The sequence below is a fragment of the Emys orbicularis genome, chromosome 3 (genome assembly GCF_028017835.1).
Source record: "Emys orbicularis isolate rEmyOrb1 chromosome 3, rEmyOrb1.hap1, whole genome shotgun sequence".
Classification (NCBI taxonomy): Eukaryota; Metazoa; Chordata; order Testudines; family Emydidae; genus Emys; species Emys orbicularis.
Window position 1 is genome coordinate 96,949,823 of NC_088685.1, and position 22,079 is coordinate 96,971,901.

At 41.3% G+C, this 22,079-nt stretch overlaps 1 protein-coding gene across 1 annotated transcript in view; it reads right to left on the bottom strand.

Moving 5' to 3' along the window:
• Nucleotides 1–22,079, bottom strand: part of TRDN (triadin) — a 261,031-nt gene that overhangs the window by 153,772 nt on the left and 85,180 nt on the right. The window contains exon 12 of the mRNA XM_065401998.1: nt 5,694–5,771. Within this exon, the coding sequence (XP_065258070.1) occupies nt 5,694–5,771 (78 nt within the window). The remainder of the gene's footprint in view (nt 1–5,693; nt 5,772–22,079) is intronic.

Below are 22,079 nucleotides of genomic sequence, written 5' to 3' on the forward strand. Positions count from 1 at the left end.
GTACTTTTTAAAAAATCACATTTATTTAATAAAAGATATTTCTACAGGATATCTAGTTAAAGATTTCTAGATTATACCCAACAGATTCCTTGTGAAAGGTGGGTTAAAGCATAACACACTGCATTATGGTATTTCCAACAGAGACATTGGTCTATTTTCCTTTCACACTATCTCTTGGCCTGGAACATTTAAGATAGAGGTTAGACTCATTTGCTGTCTTCTGTGCCACATAATAGAGAGGAAAATATGAACCACAACAAAAACTAGCTGATATGAGCACACATTGCATACAGTATATTGATTTGGAATGCTTTCTGTTGTATTTAAACTGTTGGTTCACTTGCATTAGAATTCACTTGTTTTAAACTTAAATGATTTCATTGTACAAAAGGGAAAAAAATGATGTACTGTATTATGAAATACCATGTGTCTGAAGGAAAAAAAGGTCACTGATAAATGGTGCCCAGATACCAGCACAGTGACTTATACAAGAGAATCACACTTCCATATATCAGGGAAGATTTATCAAAGTTTGTATTGGCTTTACTAATTTAGATACCGTTGGTTATTTCCGCCAGTGTTATATTCATGAACTGAGGCTGTAAACTGGAATTTCTCCTTGAGCCAGTCAGATGCCATATGTCATATACAGCATGTTAGCTAGATGCACATTTCTAACAAAAGCCAATTTAGCCTCCACCATGAGTTTCAGCATGAGAATCTGATGAGATTCAACAAGGATAAGTGCACAGTCCTGCACTTAGGATGGAAGAATCCCATGCACTGCTACAGGCTGGGGAGCGACTGGCTAAGTGGCAGTTCTGCCAAAAAGGACCTGGGGATTACAGTGGATGAGAAACTGGATATGAGTCAACAGTGTGTCTTTGTTGCCAAGAAGGTTAACGGCATATTGGGCTGCATTAGTAGGAGTGTTGCCAGCAGATCAATGGAAGTGATCATTCCCCTCTATTCGGCGTTGGTGAGGCCACATCTGGAGTTTTGGGCCCCCCACTACAAAAATGATGTGGACAAATTGTAGAGAGTCCAGTTTGGGGCCCCCCACTACAGAAATGATGTGGACAAATTGTAGAGAGTCCAGCGGAGGGCAACAAAAATGATTTGGGGGCTGGGGCACATGACTTACGAGGAGAGCTGAGGGAACTGGGCTTATTTAGTCTGCAGAAGAGAAGAGTGAGAGGGGATTTGATAGCAGCCTTCGACTACCTGAAGGGGGATTCCAAAGAGGATGGAGCTAGGCTGTTCTCTGTGGTGGCAGATGACAGAACAAGGAGCAATGGTCTCAAGTTGCAGTGGGGGAGGCCTAGGTTGGATATTAGGAAAAACTATTTCACTAGGAGGGTGGTGAAGCACTGGAATGGGTTACCTAGGTTGAATCTCCATCCTTAGAGGTTTTTAAGGTCAAGTTTGACAAAGCCCTGGCTGGGATGATTTAGTTGGTGTTGGTCCGGCTTTGAGCAGTGAGTTGGACTAGATGTCCTCCTGAGGTCTCTTCCAACCCTAATGATTCTATGAAATGTGATTTGTGGGAAGAAAACAAAGCAAACTGGTGAGCAGAAACAAGAAAACCACACACAGAACAGCAGGGAACTGAACACACGTGGCAGAACTTCTAGTTCTAATGAGGAAAGTAATGCAACAGAGTTAGAGGAAGTGGGCGAGAACACAGAGACAAGAGCATATTAAGGTCAGAGCGAACAGGGCCAGGGAAATTGGGCCTGTTCAAAGCACAACCAGTGCCCCTACTTTCCCTAGATGGCAATACATGGAGATGAGAGCAATGCTTCCAAATCCATATGAAAATTCCAAAGGCAGATAAAATACAGGATTTAAAAGGGGCTATGTCCCTTCATGCCATGGCTGAGGAAGCTCTTGAAGTACATAACACTTGTTGAACTATGTACCTACCAAGACCTTCATATTTACTGATTTTTTTTTTAAACTCAGTGTTGTTGTTTTTTGCTCCTCAGTCCTTGTTGCGCCACTGCCTTTGTAAAACTGGCCTGAAACTGGCAATTTCAAAATCCCCCATTGCACTTTGGGGAGTATAATCCAGAATAGAATTAATTTTTTTAAAAGAGCCAGCCAAATCAGCAGAGTAATTATTTGGTCTTTCCCTTCCAGATTGGGTGAGCAGCCTGGTCAGTTGCACCCAGAAGTTAATATCAGAGGGGATTGCAAAGCCCACCCTTGAAGAACATATAAGGGTTTGCAATGCCTAGCCTTATTTCCCCCACATCTGAGACTTGCAACAACAGGTTAGATTAGAGGTGGCAGTGACAGGTGGGGATGGATGGAATTTAATACATAATGATACTTAGTAATTATCCAAGGTCCACTGAAGAAAGTGGTCAGTCTTTTCTAATGGACACTGGATCTGGCTGAGACAGAGATTTTCATCTGAAAATATCAAAATACTTCACAAAGAGGTGTAGCTACGTCCATTTTTTCCGATGAGGTACCTGAAGTACAGAGGTTGAGACCGGGGCGAGATCACATACTATTGTCAGTGGCAGAACTGGGGACAGTACATAGATATATATACTGACCACCCCAATCTAGGGAATTCATAAACCATATTCCTTTCCATCAACTGTTGGATTGCCCCATGCCCCTCTTCTGGTGCTGTCCTTATCCTAACAATGACATTTCAAGCTTCTTTTTATGGACACCCAGCCAGACAGAGAGCTATAAAATTCCTCTTAGTAGCTATTCTCTACTTGCTTTACCTGTAAAGGGTTAACAAGCCCACAGGTAAAAGGAAAGGAGTGGGCACCTGACCAAAAGAGCCAATGGGAGGGCTGGAACTCCGGTGTGGGTCTCCAGGAAAGAGGGGAAAAGGGAGCAGTTATGCTAGTGAGAAGCTGAAGGCCAGATATGAAAATCATCAGATCATATCTAGAACTACCTATTTAGATATGTAAGTAGATTAGGAATGTTTAGAAAGATGTGATTAGGTTTATTTCTATTTATTTCTTATTGGCTTGTGGAGTCCTCTGTGCTAACCCCAAATGCTTTGGTTTTGCTTGTAACCTTTAAGCTGGACCTCAAGAAGGTTATTATTGATGTTTAAAGTTTGTAAGTGTTTTTTTAAATCTAGCAAAAGCATAAGTTCGAGATGTATTTTCTTTCTTTTTGATTTTAATAAAATTTACCTTTTTTAAGAACAGGATTGGATTTTTGGTGTCCTAAGAGATTTGTGCATATGTTGTTTAATTAGCTGGTGGCAACAGCTGGTTTCCTTTCTTTCCTTTCTTAGCTCTTCCCCGCGGGGGGGGGGGGAGGGGTGAAATGGCTTAAGGGTACCCCACAGGGAGGAATTCCCAAGTGCTCCTTCCTGGGTCCAAAGGGGTTTTTTGCACTTGGAAGGTGGCAGCATCTATCCATCCAAGGTCAGAGAGAAGCTGTAACCTTGGGAGTTTAATACAAGCCTGGAGTGGCCAGTATTAATTTTTAAAATCCTTGCAGGTCCCCACCTTCTGCACTCGAAGTGCCAGAGGGGGAATCAGCCTTGACAGAAGTATTCCTCTACTTCTACTCTTTTTCTTTGTTGTCAACCAGTTTTTAATCCATAGAAGGGCTGTATTCCTGCTAACTGGCTAACAAATTTCCTAATCTGCTTCCTGTGTGTGATTTTATCAGAAGTCCTACATTAAATAAATGATGCACTAATTCTTGTTTATGCCAACAATTTAGTTAACACTTGATTTCAAAGAATTAATTATCATTTGCAAAGGCCTCTCTGGTCTTTCCTTATCATATAACACTCATTAATTGGTTAGTGCTTGTTCAAGTGCTTTGTGCTAGTGATTCTTACTTTCACCTAGGTCAGTGGTTTATTACTCAACTATTTCCGCCCAGTTCTGGAATAAGACTTCATGGACTACAGTCCCTCTGAGCACCAATGAGCTCCTTTCTCAAACATACATATCATACTGGTGGCAAAATATCAGCTATTTATATCAGACTTTTGTTAGTAGCTCTTCCTTCTTCATTTCCTTCAAAATTCTTGAATGAATACCATTCAGTCCTGGTGACCAGACCCTGAGCCTTAAAAAGAAATTAGTTGTGCAATTCTGTGCATACAATATGTCCCCAATTTGTGTTTGCCAAATGGGTGCCTAATTTGCACTCACAGTTACTGTAATTGCATGCATAAATGATCTAATGACACACACAAATGACCAGTGAGACACATAAATGATCATTTCCATGTACAATCTCAGTAATTGCTCATAATTTTGAAAATCAGGAACTTAATATTAATTTGATACTAGTTCGTATTGTACAACAGTTATATTTAAAGATTTCCCTTATCACACAACAAATGGCGCAGTCTTTTTCCATTATGTCTTTTTTCCATTATGGTTAATTGGTGGATAACAGCATTTAGTGCTTAACACAGTAGGAACCTCTTTTTGCTGATAAGCAGGGTTCAAATGTTTTGCCTCAAGTAGGCAGGACTGCAATCTATTTATAGACTATAATGTGTCTCACAATAACCACAGATTTATACTCTTGTCAAACAAGGGAACAGTGTATTTATAGAGAAATATTCATCCAACTTCATTTGGGGCAATGAGATAACAAGTCACCTGACTATTTTTGGCCAATTATTTTGACTGTGACTAATCATAAGATTACACATATCTGTCTAATCAAGTTTAACTCTTTGTTCTAGCCATAAATTCCACAGAAACCATTCCCTAGCTTTCTATTTACTAAATTTAGGTAAATTTTAATATGATGTTGTAGTTGTTTTAAGTCATGAGGCTTCAGTCCCATCTATTTTTCTCTTACACTGTGAAACTTCTAGATAGTATAAAAGTAAATCCCCTATGAGAGATTATCAGGAAGTGCCATGGTGTGACTGAATGACTGCACAGTATTTTTGAATGCTGTTATGGTCTTGCTGCCTTGTCCATTCTCGCATGCTATTTCAGGCAACAGAAGAGAATGACATGGAGTTTACTGGTTTCAGAGGCTTTAGACAATAATTAGAAGGGGAGACAGAGAAATGGTATAGAACCAGAAATGCAAGCTACAGTAATATTTTCAAAGTGATTGAATATAGTCCTATTTTAATAACAGAATTAGTATTACATCAATTTTACTAACATTATTATTAGGTGAGTAAATTACAAAATGCCATGACAGAACAATTAAATATGATCTTTTTTAGGGGGGGTGACTGTTTATCTTTTACTTACTTAGCTGATGTCTAAGTCTGTAAATTTAATAAACATAGAGCAAGATATATTGTTCACAACTACAATGAATTATATAGTAACATTCCTAAATAGCAATTGCTGAAATAGTAATCCATCATTGTCATTTAATAATAATTATGCTCGTTTACATTTATGTAGCACCTTACATCCTGAAACACCCCAATGCACTTTAGAAATTTAGTCCTAATCCTGCAATCTGATTCAGGCAGGAAGACCCTGGTGCCCTCCCGTAGACCCATTGAAGTCAATGATCCTCCACACAGGTCCCTGGGCCAGTCCATGCAGCTCTGATTACACACAGTCAGAGTCTTAGGTCTCGATCCTGAAAACACTTAATCCCTGGAGTGATTTTGGTATATATGCTTGATCCTGCTCCATCAAAGTCAATGGGAAAGTAGAATCAAGACCAGTGAATGAATTGATGAAGAAAAGAATCAAACTTGCCTTCAATAGCTAGTGCTGCAGGCTTCTTCCTTGGATTTTGTTCTACAAGTAGATGAGGAGGCACTGTTTCCTTTTGTCCTGCGCATGAAGGGGTACGAGTTAAACAGTGTAGAAAATGAATCAAAACATTATTTTATATTATTTAGCATCTGGGTCTTTAATCACCGTGTTTCCCCTCACAACGTGTATTATTCATAACTTGGGGTACAAGCTGACATTTTAACAGAGTCACTAGCAGACTAATTTCTCTTCAGAACTGTTCCTATCTAAAATATTGCATTTTGCATAAAAACTGTGCATACCCAACAGACATAATTGAAGGAAAAAGCATATCTTAACAAACACAATCTATTGAAAGAGACATTCTAAGTGTCTGAGGATGATGTCATTCTAGCTGAGTGCAATCCTATATTTTGCAATATTTACAGTTCAATTCTTCTTCATTAGACTAAAAAAACCCAAAAGATTAATACTTTAATGAAAAGGTCACATATTCAGAACCTTGTGTCTATAGTAAAAGCATATTTTCTTATACAAAACAAATGATCCTCAGTTGTTCCCTCACGTCCACTTGTTATGAAAACTGTTTGAAACACTGTTCAAAATATTGTGTATTTTATTCTCAAGGAGTCGCCTTAATTAACCAACATCAGGTGGGTCATGCAGTGTAAACATTATCTAGCTTTTGATCCTTACTGCCTACTGAAAAGCCTTCGCTAGCTGGTAGGCATAGGACTAAGAGTAAGTCTACTTTATTGTGTGCAGATAGTGTTCTTTCAAAGCTTTCCTCAAACCTAACTTATTTTCAACAAGCATTAGCAACCAAACACAATTTTCCTCCCCTTATTATTACTTATATTGTATCTTTTGTTTTGCAATGTTTGTTTGCAAAATGCTTTTTACCCCATTGTTGCTTTTTCCAGGTAAGTATTTCTATAACTGTTTTTATTGTACTGGTTTATAATAATTGTGAAAACCCCTTTGGTTTTGTGTTGTGCAAAATAAATAAATATATTATAATACTTATATGGGCACATCCGCCTTCAACTAGCACACCAGGAGCCATTCATTAATAAGATGCCCAGCCTTATAGAGCTGTAACCTTAGCACTTCCTTTTGGACAGGGTGTCTCAGGGCATTGCTAATGAGCTATAAAGTATGAATCCAGTCCAGCTCAGTAGGGATTAAAAGTTGTTTCTTCTATTGGATACTTGTTGGCCCCTTAGGAAAGATGAGTTGGGTGGGTCTCCATTCCAGCTCCCACATGACAAACTCACAGCCACTCGTTGCACTAATTGATAAACTCAGAAGAGAAGCCAAGAACTGCATAGGACGTGGAGACTTTGGGCTTATTTGCACAGTGCATTAGTGCATGCCAGCTGAGGTGTAAATTCTAGTGTGCACCAGAGTGTTACGCACTAAAAGTTCCCTAACGCATGTTGATGTAGTACCATTTCAAAGGCCTGGTCCCCACTAAGCCCCCACTTCGGACTAAGGTACGCAAATTCAGCTACGTTAATAACGTAGCTGAATTCGAAGTACCTTAGTCCGAACTTACCGCGGGTCCAGACGCGGCAGGCAGGCTCCCCTGTCGATGCCGCGTACTCCTCTCGCCGAGCTGGAGTACCGGCGTCGACGGCGAGCACTTCCGGGATCGATCCGGGATCGATTTATCGCGTCTAAACCAGATGCGATAAATCGATCCCAGAACATCGATTGCCTGCCGCCGGACCCTCCGGTAAGTGTAGACGTACCCAAAGAGTACTACGTCAACGTTCACCAGGGAACTTTTAGTGTATGCTAGCAGTCAGTGCACAATATGCTGGTGCACACTAGAATTTACACCCCCAGCTGGTGTGCATTGATGCACCAGGTAGAGACGCCCTGAACTACTGCTGCTCAAGATGAAGTCCCCTCCACTGATCAAAGTTGTGGCATACGGGGAGTGTAGTGTGTGTGAGAAACTTGCCCTGCTGCTGACCTAAAGGTAAACAGTGGGATTTTTGCCCTAGAGTTTTCAAGTCAATGCCTTGCATCAGCACTAAATCCACACTATTCTTTAAAAAGATGAAGTTTACAATGATATGCAAATTATCTGTAAACATGCAGTTTAGCTCAGGGGTTCCAAAACTGTGGTACATGTAACATTGATGGTACACATGAATTTAATCACTTCACATCAATTTTTTTAAAAAGGTGGTATATGAACCAATAAGTTTTGGGAACCTCTAATAGCACATCAAATAGCATAAAATGTCACACACAGAGCTGCCCAAAATTTGGCAGTAATGCCTGAACCATTAAAACAAATGCTGAAATCTCAGGTTTCATCAAGAATGCTGTAATTTTAGCAAAAAAACAACAAGAGGATTATTAAAGCTCATACATAGAATCACTTTAGTTTCATGTCAGTGAATTAAGGAAGGGCAAATTTTAGGAATTCAGATGTTCTCAACAGTTTTCCAAACCTCTTCGGTCTAATAATCAGGCTTGAAATCAGCAGGAAGAAATCTAATAAGATGCCTAGTACATCCTGTTTCCAGCCAGGTCAGAAATACCATGAGACTAGCCTCTCTTAGTACAGGATTTCATTGCTTCATGTCTAGTTCAAGGTGAAAGCAGAAAGTGTAGAGCAGTGTGAAAATTAACAAAGAATAGAGGAGGGAGGAGGAGAATCCAAATTTTTTCTACTTTCAAAAAAGTTTTGGTGCCAGTTTTGGGCTAAAGTTCAAGTTAGCATTTTTTTTTAATTCTAACTAGTTTGCCCATCTCTAAGCGGAAAAAAAGACAAATTATACAATTAGAACTAACTGCTTTTTGTGAGGGATGATAAAGGGCAGCCACTCAGAATGTTGAGTAGGTTAGTAATTAAGAAGGATAGCTGGTCATTTGGACTGCACTGTGCACTTTCTGCACTCTAATGGAAAGTACCGCTTGGGAGAGAGTTTTAGCTCCTATCGGTCGATGTACAGGACAGCAGTGGCGGATTTAGAGTTAGTGGGGCCCTGTGCGCAGCTTCATTTTCGCCCTCCTCCCCCTGCACAGGAACCAGCCAAGAAAAAGAACATTCTCTCTTATCTCCCCCCCCCCCCCCCCCGCGTTTTTCATTCTTTTTTTCTTCATTCTTCTCCCATATTATAAGTAATAGGAAGTAAATGAAAATAAAGTGAGGTACCTTGATTGGGGGTTGGGGTGCAGGAGAGGGTGCGGGGGTCAGGCTCTGGGAGGGAGTTTGGGTGCTGGGTGCAGGTTCTGGGCTGGGGCAGGGGGTTGGGGTGCAGGGGTCGGGCACTGGGAGGGAGTTTGCATGCAGGCTCTGGGCTCAGGTGTGCAGGCTCTGGGAGGAAATTTGGGTGTGGGCTCTGGGCTGGGGCAGGGGGTTGGGAGGGGGAAAGGGGGAGGAGTGCAGGCTCTGGGAGGAAGTTTGGCTGCAGTTCCTGGCCAATGGGAACTGCAGAGTTGGAGCTTAGGGCGGGGGCAATGCGCAGACACACCCACCCAGGGGCCGCAGGGATATGCCGGCCACTTCCGGGAGCAGCATGGAGGGAGGGAGGCAGCACGGGCAGGGAACCTCCTTAGCCATGCTGTGCTGCTGCTGGCATGTCTCTGCACGCCCCTTGGGGGGATGGGGCAGCGGGTCTCCGTGTGCTGCCTGGGGCGGGGTAGTGCATGGAGCCGCCTCCCCCCCACCAGGGGCAAGCAGAGACGTGCCAGCAGCCAGCTGCTTTTGGGAGCGGCGTGGGGCCACTGGCCACGGAATGCAGGCAGCCTGCTGGCCTGAGCCCTGCTGCGCCGCTGGCCGGGACTCAGGGGCAGGTTGTCAGATGAGATTTGTCCTGCATTTTCAGGGGCCCCCTTTCATTGGGGGCCCCGTGCCACCGCACTTTTTGTTTCATGGTAAATCCACCTCTGTGGGACAGTCCTATTACTTCACTGTTCCTTGTTTTACCAAAAGTTCTAATGACTGCACCAATGTTAGTTAGTATAATCCCAATGTTATACCATTTACCACTAATGACTTGTCAAGTTCTTTTTTATAGTTTTACACAAGTTTTAAGCAAATCAATTATTAAAATTGACCACCTGACCTACGTATGAGGATGTTTAAAACACCAAAGCTTCAACTCCACAGATCAAAAAGTCTCCCTTAGGCCAGAATGTTTGTTCTGAGCAGGTTTCCATATATCCTGATAAAAAGCTACTTTAATGTTTCCATGTGATATTAAATGTCTATTCACTTTGATGGGAAGGCAAACGACAGTAGCCAAATAAATATTTCATCCATTCTTTTGATGAAATATGTTAAAGAGAAATCTAAGTCAAATTCCTTCTTTTCTCTCTCTCTGTGGCAAGTCATAAAACAGAAAGTATTTTGCTACGGCACAGAGAACTCAGAAACAGCAATGCAGAATTGGTCATATCTGATTAGACCATCCAGCCTCCTGATTTCAGCAGTGGCTAGAACTGGACAACAATTCATGCTGTAAATGAGGGGAAGGCAGGTTTTGTTTTTTTTAACTGACCACTGGAGGTGATCAGAATAGCTCATGAAGTAGCAGAATTTATCAAATCTTTAACAACCATTGCTATTGGTTATACAATTATCTAACCCCTTTTTCAAATGCAGCCACAGCCCTGAATTTGAACTTGTATGGCAGTGAATTTTAAAAGCTGATTAGAAGTGTAAGAACATTTTATTTTAAATATGTTAACTACTATATTCATTTCAAGGGAGCCCTTTTTATTCTACTAGGGGAGAGGGCAAAATGGAAGGACTGTCTAATTTATTTTTTGTATTCAGGGCCTGCTTTTCCTAAGAGTCAGACATGCAATTACATGCACAAAAATGTGTGCACATTTGCATGCCCAATTTGCAAATGTGCTTATCATGATCATATCCACAACTGGCTAGTTAGATGGGGAGCTAGCCATTTGTACTCAAATATCTGACTTGTACATAAAATCACAGCTATTGAACTTATTTTTCTGCATTTAACTTTTTTTTTTAAATCATTTTCTCAAGGACCAGTTAAAGTTGGTGGAAACCAGAGTAGGGTGAAGGGTTCTAACTTTCTGCATGCAGCGGAGTTCCTGTAAACTCACATAAAACTCACCTATCAGAAACATTGTTATTTAGCAAGAACATCAAGACATTAGAATAGCCTTCTCCACTGACTGAAAGGAAGAAATACTGCTGCAAATGTAATTAGAGATATCAAGATGCTAACATGGGTGGATCAGTCAGATTAAGCCGAGTCCTGTATTCTGCAGCTCAAGCACCCACTTTATCAACGTTTATAAAGACTTTTAAGGTAAAAAAAAAAAAGGATAAAAAAAGATATCTGGTGATTGGATTTATGACTATTTCTAATTTTAAATAATGAATACAAGACATACTTTAATTATACTAATTTCCTTAATCTAGAGAACAGCTTTCTAGATGTGTGAAACATTTCATGTCCAGAGCAATGATGCTGAACTTTACCTCTTATGATAGTAGCAAAATTTGTTTTTTGCCTACCCCTATTCTTGTGTGAAGCCAGTCCCTTTCCATCACAGGGACCCTAGCTGGCACAGAATGCAGCCTCCAGAAGTACTACCTAATTCAAAATATAATTAACCAAAGAAACCATTCTCCTACGTTCAGGCAACAACAGACAGCATTGCTAGAGAATCCATCACTCCCAAAAGCTGATACTGGCACCAATAATGCCACAAGTAAAGCAGCATTGAAAAACACCTCTCCTACTCCTGCCCTGCCATCTCTCTCTCACACTCAGACAAATGCTTGGCTGAACAGATGCAACCTTGCAGTGTGCCCCTACAGGTCACCAAATCAGGGCTTTGGCACAAAATCACTTTAAAAGCCTGGTAAAAAGTTTTTAAATATATCTGTGTTTTGCCCACTGGGGACATTTTACATTTAACACTGTGGAAACAGGTGATTCAGTTTAACTAACATAAGCATTCACCTCATACCATCATGCATTATTGGAGCAAAACTCACAACAAATGTTTGCCGATGGTTGAAATTAGACATGCTATAACACACATTCTTTGAGAGCAATGAAATCTTGATGGAATCCTGCTGTTCTCACTGGATTTCTAGTTTTGACACACAAGTTTCTTAAATGTAAAGTCAGCCTCTCTTCATAAGGCTAGTATTTTCTCCTTGAACATTAGAAGTGTCACTGTTCTGAAGAATGGTTTCTCTGTTCAGCACATGTGTGCATTGGGAAAAGTGGCTGGGGCAATCTGGATCAGCCTTAGGAAAGTACAAGCAAGTAGGAGTCTCTAAAAGTATGTAATTACTTAGAAAATCTATAGATTTGGGGGGAGGAGGGGACAGGAGGGAGGGGAGCCAATGAAACAAAATAAGAGGTCCACCGAATAGCCACACTTCTGTTAACAGGCAAGGCTTTAACTGGCACTAAAATTACACTAAAAAGAAAATGCAACAGTTTACATCACATTTTTAATGAGTGACCATAATACACCATGAGCTTGATTTTGCACAATGTTGCATGGAATGACAACACTGTAAAACTGGAGTGATGGGTTAGAGAATGAAATCCCGTATTTATGGCTGACTCCTCAGAGATGCTGAGCACATATGACCCCCTCTTGCAGCCATTAGGAGTCCAATTTTTCAATACCACTCAGGATCAGGCTCTTAATTAAATAGGTAATTGCCCAACAGCCAGTGAGCCTCTAATGTAGTATGAGGTCAATGTTTCTGGAGGATAAACACTGTCATAGGCTCAGCAATTATCAGCAGTAATATAATTAATACTTTAAATTTCATAATGTTTCATTGGCTATCTACCAAACAGAACTATTATGATGTGTCAAAAGAGTGATTATACGTTCAATATCAAATCTAAATGTTCAGTATATTCCACTTTAGTTTAAAATTCTTTAAAACACCACACTCAGCTTTGGGACTCTGGATAGAGTCCAGCAGATATCTTTTACTTAAAGCATGCTACCAAGATTTAAAAAAAAAATGCAAATATAAATAATATAACAGCCTTGGGAGGTCATCCATCTATTAAGCTAAAAACAAAGGGCAGTGGGTTAACAGTGATGGTATGGAAAAGACGTGTGCAGTTTTGGAAATGTGATATGCTGAATGCTTTTTAGGGGAGGGGAAAACCTCAGTGATCATCTCCTTTATAGTCACTTCACAATATGCTGGGAGTAGAAAGGAGTAGCAATACGGCCAGCTTCTAGTTTTGATATTGTACAATTTTTGTTTTCAAATATGTTTTTAATGCAAGCATACTGAATTCTGTTAAACAGAAATACTTCCTTGGAAAACCCCCGCCCACCACCACCACCATGCTGCAATCAGTCAACTGGAATCTGAATGGGCATAAGTTTCCACCCTCCCAGAGATCTCACTTGGCCTTTATGTGCACAATAGATGGTCCAGGTCAATGCACTATCCTTTCACCTAGCCACAAATACTGATTAAAGTTACAATTGGGAATTAGTTTGGTGGTTTCATCCTACTCTCCAATGGACATTTATCCCACACAGTTTGGCAGACTCTGCAAACGCAAGGTTCAGGGTATTTAAGCAAGACAGACTTAAGATGCATTGGCAGAGCTTCAGATGAACCTTTCACCAGGCCTGCCTTTAGCTAGTGCCATCAGTCATGACCATAAAAATATCTAATCAGTACAGCATTGTGCAGCTAAATCTCCTTAGGTCAGTATATTCTTAGAGCTATTTTTTTCCTGAGGTTTTTACCACCGAGCTTCCAAAGTGCTTCCTTGGCTCAAATCAAATTTTGTGAAAGCTGTAGGAGGTTTTGTTGTTCAAAAGAGTGCAGAATTCTGAGGAGGGCTTTTGTCAAGATATCTGAGTATCAAATTATACGTCCTTCCTTGACCTTAAAAAAAAATAAGGCCAAACTGCTGAGAGACGTACACATTTTAGCATCTTGTGGGCCCAGTTCTGTCTCCATTACTCAAGCTGAATATGACTGTTCCACAAATAATTCTTTTGTACTGATTTCAACCTAGCTACTTACCAAGTAAGGTATTACTCAGCATGAGTCAGGGTGACAGAACTGGTCCTATATGAGGATTTTGATACAGACATCCGGAAAAAGGTTCTCAGAAATTGACTAACAAGGTCAAGGTATCACTTTTAAAGGAAAAGTACACGTTTCTGTGACAGGTGTTGCATTGGGTTAGCATCTCTCTTGTTGAGATATTGTATTCCAATCTTCATTCATAGCACACAAGTTACAATTAATTTGGTTGTCTTATCCCAGTTACCATATCACAAAACCATTGCACAATTTAGCAGATCTTAGGAGAGAGTCTTACAAATTATGTTTAGCAATGCATTTGCAGTTAGATCTTGGAGAAATGAAAAACATGGAAAATGAAAACTCTGTGCTTGTACAATTACAGTCATTATGATGTGTTGGACCGAGGGGAGGAACACACAAAAACTCCCACAGTGATTGGTAAATGGAAAGTTACCTTTGCCCAGTGCAGGACGTTTGAGGATTTGGCATCATACAATAAGCCATTGTATAAAACACAAGAAATTCAACATTTTGCACATATACATACTTTTCATTATATGACATCTAGCACTCACTATCAGCAGTCAAATAAGTAAAGCAGAAATAACAGACAGACTTGAAATACTTGCTAGTAAAAAATAAACAGAATAGAGGAGACCCAAGCCTTGCTATCATGAGGTACAACATACATCAACTGATGTCATGCAAAATCACCTCCCTAACAATTAATGGGTTGTTTGCATTTGAGTTTGCCTTCCACATATTGTTAGTTAATAACATAGTTCATTAGTCCAGTCACAACTCAGAAACAGCTTAATGCTAAACAGATGCACCAAATCCAGTATTACCCCAGGAACTCTTAAGCCTTACCTCACCCCGAAGAAAGAGTTTGTCTACAAATTCCTGATGGACAATGACAGCTTGGCACTATCAAAGCCAAGTGATGCACACCAAATCCTGACTGGTACCGCCAAACAATGGAGAAATATTTAGTGGTAATAAGCAACATTTGCTCAAATCACAAGAAGTTAATTTGAATCCATATGATTCTGATTATGTCAAGAATTTCTATTTTTAAAACTGTTCACATGGTTTATACATCTCTGACCAAGTTTAGTTGCCAGAAGCAAGAGAGGAATCAAAAGACAATGGCAATTATGTCACCTAGTCTGTCCATATTTTAAAACTACCTGAGAGACTGAATCTATAATCTGAATAATTTCCTGAAATTAGCATTTCAAAAATGTCAGTTTTGAGTTAAATAGCAATGATCTGATTCAGTAAGCATTCTTTTGCTTCTGAAAGAGCTGGGGTTGTAGTATTATTGGAAATCATCAGGTGGCAGTGTTACAGACAATCCTACAAGTTCTGTTTAAGTACAGTGTGGGAGTTAGCTTATGGAAAAAATGCTGCGGTGCTAGTTGTGACGCAGTTCTTTTTAGAAGCGATTGCAGAAGTAGAATGTGTTCTCCCTGAATCTTTCAGGCTGGAATAATTTCATACATGCATTGCTGCTGCCTACAGGATATATACCCACCCATAAAAAAGCAAAAGTTGTACTCTGAATGGTAGGGATGGTAAGGAGAAATATAAAGGCACAGAAATAGCTGTTTGAGGATATAAATGGTACTTGATTGCAACAGAGTTTATAGTAATTTCTCCATGTGCTCCTAAACTTCCCCAGAAGATCTCTCCTTTTTACAAGGGCCCATCTCTAGGGAGGATGGTTCAGTGGTTAGGGCACAGCATGGGATTCAGGAGATTGGAATTCAGTTCCTTGCTCAGCCAAACACTGACGATGTGACCTTAAGAAACTCAGTTAGCCTCTCTGTGCTTCAGTTTCCCATTGGTTAAAAGCAGCACTTTCCTAACTCACAGCCTTGTTGCAAGGATAATGCATTAAAGATTGTGATGAGCTCAAATAATATAAAGATGGGGGCCATGTAAGTTCCCAAGATGGAAGAAACCATTCTGAATCTTGATTTGCTTTGAACCTCTTTAATTTGGGCATGACTACCCAATAAAGTGGGAAAGTCCTCTAGATGTATTAAAGGACCTTATCTCACCACACACCTGCTACATCCTCTCACCATTTTAACATTTTCCTTTGGCTGAACATGATTTTAAACATACTTCTTGGGTGTGACCATTACTACACTTCATCTAAATAAATGAATACCAGTACTGGAAATATGGCCTCATTCTTTGGCCCTACCCAAAAACATTATGTGGTGTCAAAATATTACAGGAGTAAACTCTGAGGGGCATGGATCATTTTTGCACAGTATAACTGCTGCCTAGCACCACAGTGCATATAAAAATCCCTAGCAACTACATGAATGAAAAGCATTTGGAAGGACACAGAAGGACTCTGCTGTCAAGCATAAGTCAAACAGACAAGCATTGTGTAGGTCTAATGTGATGTGTGGGTGTAAGGAACTTTTGAACTGTGCATGATGCTAACTGTGTGTAGTAATATTGAGTGTTTTACAGGAAGAGGAAGGACACTGAAGTACTGAGGAGGAGGACAGCATTTGGTGAAGAAGATGAAATTAAACTTGACATTTTTTGGATAGGTATCAAGCTGTAGTGACTTTCATTTCAAGAGGCTGATGTAAGTATGTGTGCTAGAGAGTAGCTGGGCATCTCTTAAAACGTGAATGGAAGAGGGAGTGGGCGACAGATAGCAAACAATAATAAAGCCTGCAGGACAGATGTAGGAGGAAAAGACCTTTACAACAAAGACAAAGGCGACAGAAGACAAGGCAGTGAAAGAATGTGTTACTTGGGCAGAGTAATTTTTCTAACTCATTTTCTTTGGCTAGCATGTGACCACAGGATAAGAGGGGAGGAATTTCTGTACAAAGAGAAAATGTTTTAAGAAGCACAAAAGATGATATTTGGTTTGGCAAAACCATATGTCAGATTCTTTTTTCAGGATTTCCCCCCTTCAATGAACCCCTTGGGTTAACCACATGTACTATACCTCTCCCTTTTTGTGTGTGTGTGTGTGAACAGAGACCATATTCTGTGCTGTTCCTTCTGGGCCTGATCCTACACCACCAAGGAAAATGTAAGCCTTGCCATTGACTTAAACAGGTAAAGAATCAGGCTCTTTATGCAGTAATGAAAATATAGGATGTGCCTGTGTAAACTGAGGTTATGAACAAGGCCAAAGGGAAATTATAAGCAGGTAGCTGTGCAGTCTACATTTTTCATGCTGCCCCACAATATTCTGGCTTTGGAAGACATGCTATAAAGGTAAATTTGCCTAGATCCTAGCAATCTTCCTCCTTATTCAACTTGAGGGAGACCTTGTGTCATCAGGAAGCTGAACTTCCTTAAGTCAATTTCAGCATGAAGTCGCACAGTTTATGGATTGGATTTGTCATGACTCACCTACATTTTGAGGCAAGATTTGCCTGTATTTTCTTCTCAGTTTCTGGATACATTTCTTCTCTCTGCATTATTCTTCTAGAGAACGATCTAAATTCTGTAATTTTCCATACACTTTTTTCCCCACAAATTCCTAATGACTAATATTCTTCAGAGAATACTGTATGGATATACATGTATGTAACCCACTGGTGAGTGTGTCTTATGTGCCTCTCTATATTGATCCACAGAGGATATGAGTTGAAAATGTTTTAAGAAACACAAAAGATGATATTTGGTTTGGGAAAACCATATATCAGATTCTTTTTTCAGGATTTCCCCCCTTCAATGAACCCCTTGGTTCACCTATGGAGCTTTAGCAGCTCATAGAAGTCCCCAGTTCAATTTCTAGTGCACTGGCCAAGATGGCAGCTGTCACAAACATACACAAAACGTAGTTGTGAAATGGTGTAGGTTGTTACACGCTAACATACCTACCACAAAACAAGGACATAAAAAGTTAACCTTCCTGAATGTACATATGTCCTCTGCCCACAAGCACATACCTTATAACTATCAAAATTGATTTAACAACCTGCGGGCAGATGCTTCCAATGGGTGGGATTTTTATGGATGAGTTCTCCAAAACACTTCCTACTTCTTACCAGCATCATCTCAACTTCAGTTAGCTGCTCTTAATTTAATTATTGACCTCAGAAAGCCATTCAGAAAGCATGAATATGATCTAAAGTCCACAGAGCCAGAGCCAGGAAGATCACTTCTTTCAGCAATCCTAGATGCCACTGTGGGCCTTTGAGACCAATGGCAGTTGGTGTAAATTAAAGCAACCCTCAGGCTGCTCTCATTCACACAAAGTGACCAGCCTGGTATACAGCCATTTCAGAATTGCTTATATGAGCACAGCCACTATCTAGACCACTCACTATAAAGCCAATACATTAGAGAGAATCCAAAATAGCTGAAAAATTAAAAGGGTTAGAAATAGCAAGAAAAATTAAAAGGTTTAGAAACAAAGGTGGACTACTCTAAGATGTACATTGGTGTTTCAGTTAAAGACAATATGTTCCTTCATAGAAAAGTTGAATTATTAAGATTTTTTTCTAAGATAAATAACATGCAGTTGCTGGGTTTTCCTGACGATTTCTGAGGGGGAAGTTTGGTATAAATATATTACATTCAAAGAACTGTGTTAAAAGAATATGGTTATGGTTGCAAAGTCAATAATTCAAAAGTTAGTAAATGTCAGAATTAAGGTTGCCTGTGCAACTTTACTTCAGCCCCCTTGGGGGGTATACATTATGATACAGTCTTTCATGTTCACAAATTATTTTTTCCACAAAACCCTTGCTTCGTTTAGTGCATAGGACATACAGTGTTCAGTTCCTGAGCAGCTAGTTAATATTTTGTTTTATCCTCATATTTCAATGTGTGGCCCCAAGCCTTACTGAACACTATTCAAACCCTGCTATGAACACAGAATTATTAATTTCCTCGTGGGCTTTTCCCTGGCGCTCATCACTTTAGTATCTGAATGCTTCACAAACATAAATTTATTTATTTTCACAACACCCCAGTGAGATGAGAGGATGGGATTATCCTCAATTTACAGATAAGGAGCCGACACACAGAGAGAGAATAAGGTCAAAAGTATCCACTAATTTCGGGGCAGGGGAGGCAATTTGGGACACCTAAGACCTGTTTTTTCAGAGTACAGTAACTCCTCACTTAACGTTGTAGTTATGTTCCTGAAAAATGCGACTTTAAGCGAAACAATGTTAAGCAAATCCAATTTCCCCATAAGAATTAATGTAAATGGGGGGGTTAGCTTCCAGGGAAATTTTTTTCACCAGACAAAAAACTATATATTATATAGATATACACATAGTATACGTTTTAAACAAACAATTTAATACTGTTCACAGCTATGATGATTGTGAAGCTTGGTTGAGGTGGTGAAGTTAGAGGATGGAAGAAGGAGGGATATTTCCCAGGGAATGTCTTGCTGCTAAATGATGAACTAGCACTTGGCTGAACCCTCAAGGGTTAACACATTGTTGTTAATGTAGCCTCTCACACAAGGCAGCATGAACACGAGGGAGGGGAAACAGCATAGCAGACAGAGACAGACACACACCGTGTGTGGGAGAGAGAGAGAGAGAGAGAGATGCACACTGCCCCTTTAAGTAAGCTGACCCACTCTTAAATGCATTGCCTTTTTAAGTGGATCAGGAAGTTGAGACAGCAGCTGCTGCCCCAAGTTCTCTCAGTCTCTCTCCCTCCGTGTCCCCTCCCTGCTCTATATGGAGAAGGGGTAAGTGGGGTGCAGGAGCAGGGGGGAAGGGGACACCCTGACATTATCCCCACTCCTTCCCCCCCTACACAGCAAGTAGGAGTCTCTGGGAGCAGCTCCAAGGCAGAGGGCAGGAGCGGCACATGACAGTGGGGGGAGGGACAGCTGAACTGCCGATTGCTAGCCTGCTGGGTGGCTGCAGCACAGGGAACGTAGGGGAGCGGGGAGCTGATAGGGGGAGCCGATGGGGGGCTGCTGGTCCACCCTGGTTACAAGCCCCCACCAGCTAGCTCCAACGGGCTGCTCTTCTTGCAAGCAGTGGACAAAGCAGGCGGCTGCCAAATGACGTTAGAAGGGAGCATTGCACAACTTTAAACGAGCATGTTCCCTAATTGATCAGCAACGTAACAATTAAAAAAACATTAACCGGGACGCCTTTAAGTGAGGAGTTACTGTACTTAGCATTATATAGCAGTGTATATAATGAAGCAGAGCTCCCATTGACTTCAGTTGCAATTGTGAGTGCTTAACACTTCTGCAAATCAGATCCCAGGGAGGTCTCAAGTCAGCCACCCAAAAAACGAGGAGCAGACAATTAGTGATCATCTGTGAAAAGAATGGCTTAAGTGACTTGCTTAGCATTACATAGAAACTCTGTGGCAGAGGCAAAGACAGAATTGAGTTTTCCAGGGTAGTATTCAGCTGTCTTAATCATCCATTCTCTTCCTGCAATTCTCTGCCTCATTCATCACACACCTTCCAACCCTTTAGTTATGGGCAGGCCTAGACCCACCTGTCCTGGTACTCCTAATAGTACACACCTTCCAATTTCCAACAAATGAAGCAGGAATCGACAGGCAACAGCCTCCTTTACTACATTACTACATCCCCAGAGTAGATGAATCCAGTGCACAGAATGAGGCAGGGCTCCTATGGAAATATTAGTATGTGAGCATGTAATTACAGACTATCATAATGCATACACATAAGGGGTCAAATTAAAGTATTACAGACAACCATAATTCTGGCATTTTCTAATATTCGACTGTTTGACTTAATAAACTTAATGCTCTTCTAATTTTTTTGTATGTAATTTCCGAGGTTTTAAAAAAAGCATCCACCTCCCTCCCCCCGAAATTCCATCATGTAGCTTCGTATTGACATCCATAAGGTTCATTGGCCGGTTTGGAACCTTTAGCTCCATCACATGGACCTCTGCCGGTTGAGTTAACAGAGTACCTGATAACAGTAGTAGGCTGTCATCCTCTAAGTAGTCCAGTACTAGAGGAGGACAATACACATACTTTCACAGGCATTTGCTGTGAAGAGGCATGGTGAGACTCAGAAATTGTGGGTTCCATTCCAGGGTCTAGAAGGGAGTGTGCATAGTGGATGCAGATTCTTTTACCAGTTTTCCCTAAACTGGATCTCTTTGGCCCATCCCATCCAACTTGTCCCAGTCCTGTCTCTTTCCCACCTCTGGCTCCTTGTTCCAGTCCCATTCTCCTTGTCTACCCATTCCTAGTCTCCATGACTTAGGCTACACCTCCCAGTCCCCATCTTCTTGCCCAGCCAGTTTCCCCTCTCTGGGCTTGTTGTCTGAGTCCCAATCTCCCACCCAACTCCTAGTCTCACCCTCTCTACACCTGGCCCCAATCTCCTTGCCCAGCCATACCCAATTCTTTCTACTCCCTACTGAACTCCTTGTCCCCAGTCTTCCTGCCCACCCAGGCCCAGTTCCCACTTCCCATTCAATCTGCCTCTCCCCCCACCCCACTTTGTCTCCCAGTCCCAATCTCCTTTCCCAGTTTCCTCACCCAATTTCAATCTCCCTCCACCTGTTCCCTGGCCCAATCTCCTTGCCCAGCTAGTCCCAGTTTGCCCTCCATAGCCTTACATTTTATCAAATCTCTCTCTCCTTCCCCCACCCCACCCCACCCCTTCACTGGTTCCCTGTCCTAGTCTCCTTCCTCAACCGATCTGAGTTTGCCCGTCTTTGTCCCCAGTCTTAGTCTTGTCCAACCAGTCTTAGTCTCCCCCTCCAATGTCATCAGTTTCTGCTCTGCCGTACAGTTTCACTCAACTCCTTGTCCCATCTCATTCATATCAGATGGCTTCCTCCTCCATATTGCCTGGGCACCTAGGTAGGGAGTCATTGAGAGCACAGGAAAGACAGGATCCCTACTGTGAATCTTGTGCTTGGCTTCACCCTGACCTGGAACAGCTGGGAGGAGCCCTTCTGAGCCCCCGGTTGGAATTGTGCTTAGTTGCTCTGAAAATATATATATATAGAGAGAGATACCTATCTCATAGAACTGGAAGGGATCTTGAAACGTCATCAAGTCCAGTCCCCTGCCGTCACTAGCAGGACCAAGTACTGTTCCTGATAGTGTGTGTGTGTGTGTGTGCGCGCGCGCGCGCGCGCCCCAGATCCCTAAATGACCCCCTCAAGGATTGAACTCACAACCCTGGGTTTAGCAGGCCAATGCTCAAACCACTGAGCTATCCCTCCCCCCAACTTGGCTCAGTGGGAATGGTACTTGCACAGTCTGGTCAGCACTAGGAGCTGTGAGCAGATTGATCATGCTCAACGAGGACAGACTCTTCAGAGATTTTAGCTGCTTCTCAAGCAAGTCTCTACTGAGCATGTGCAACT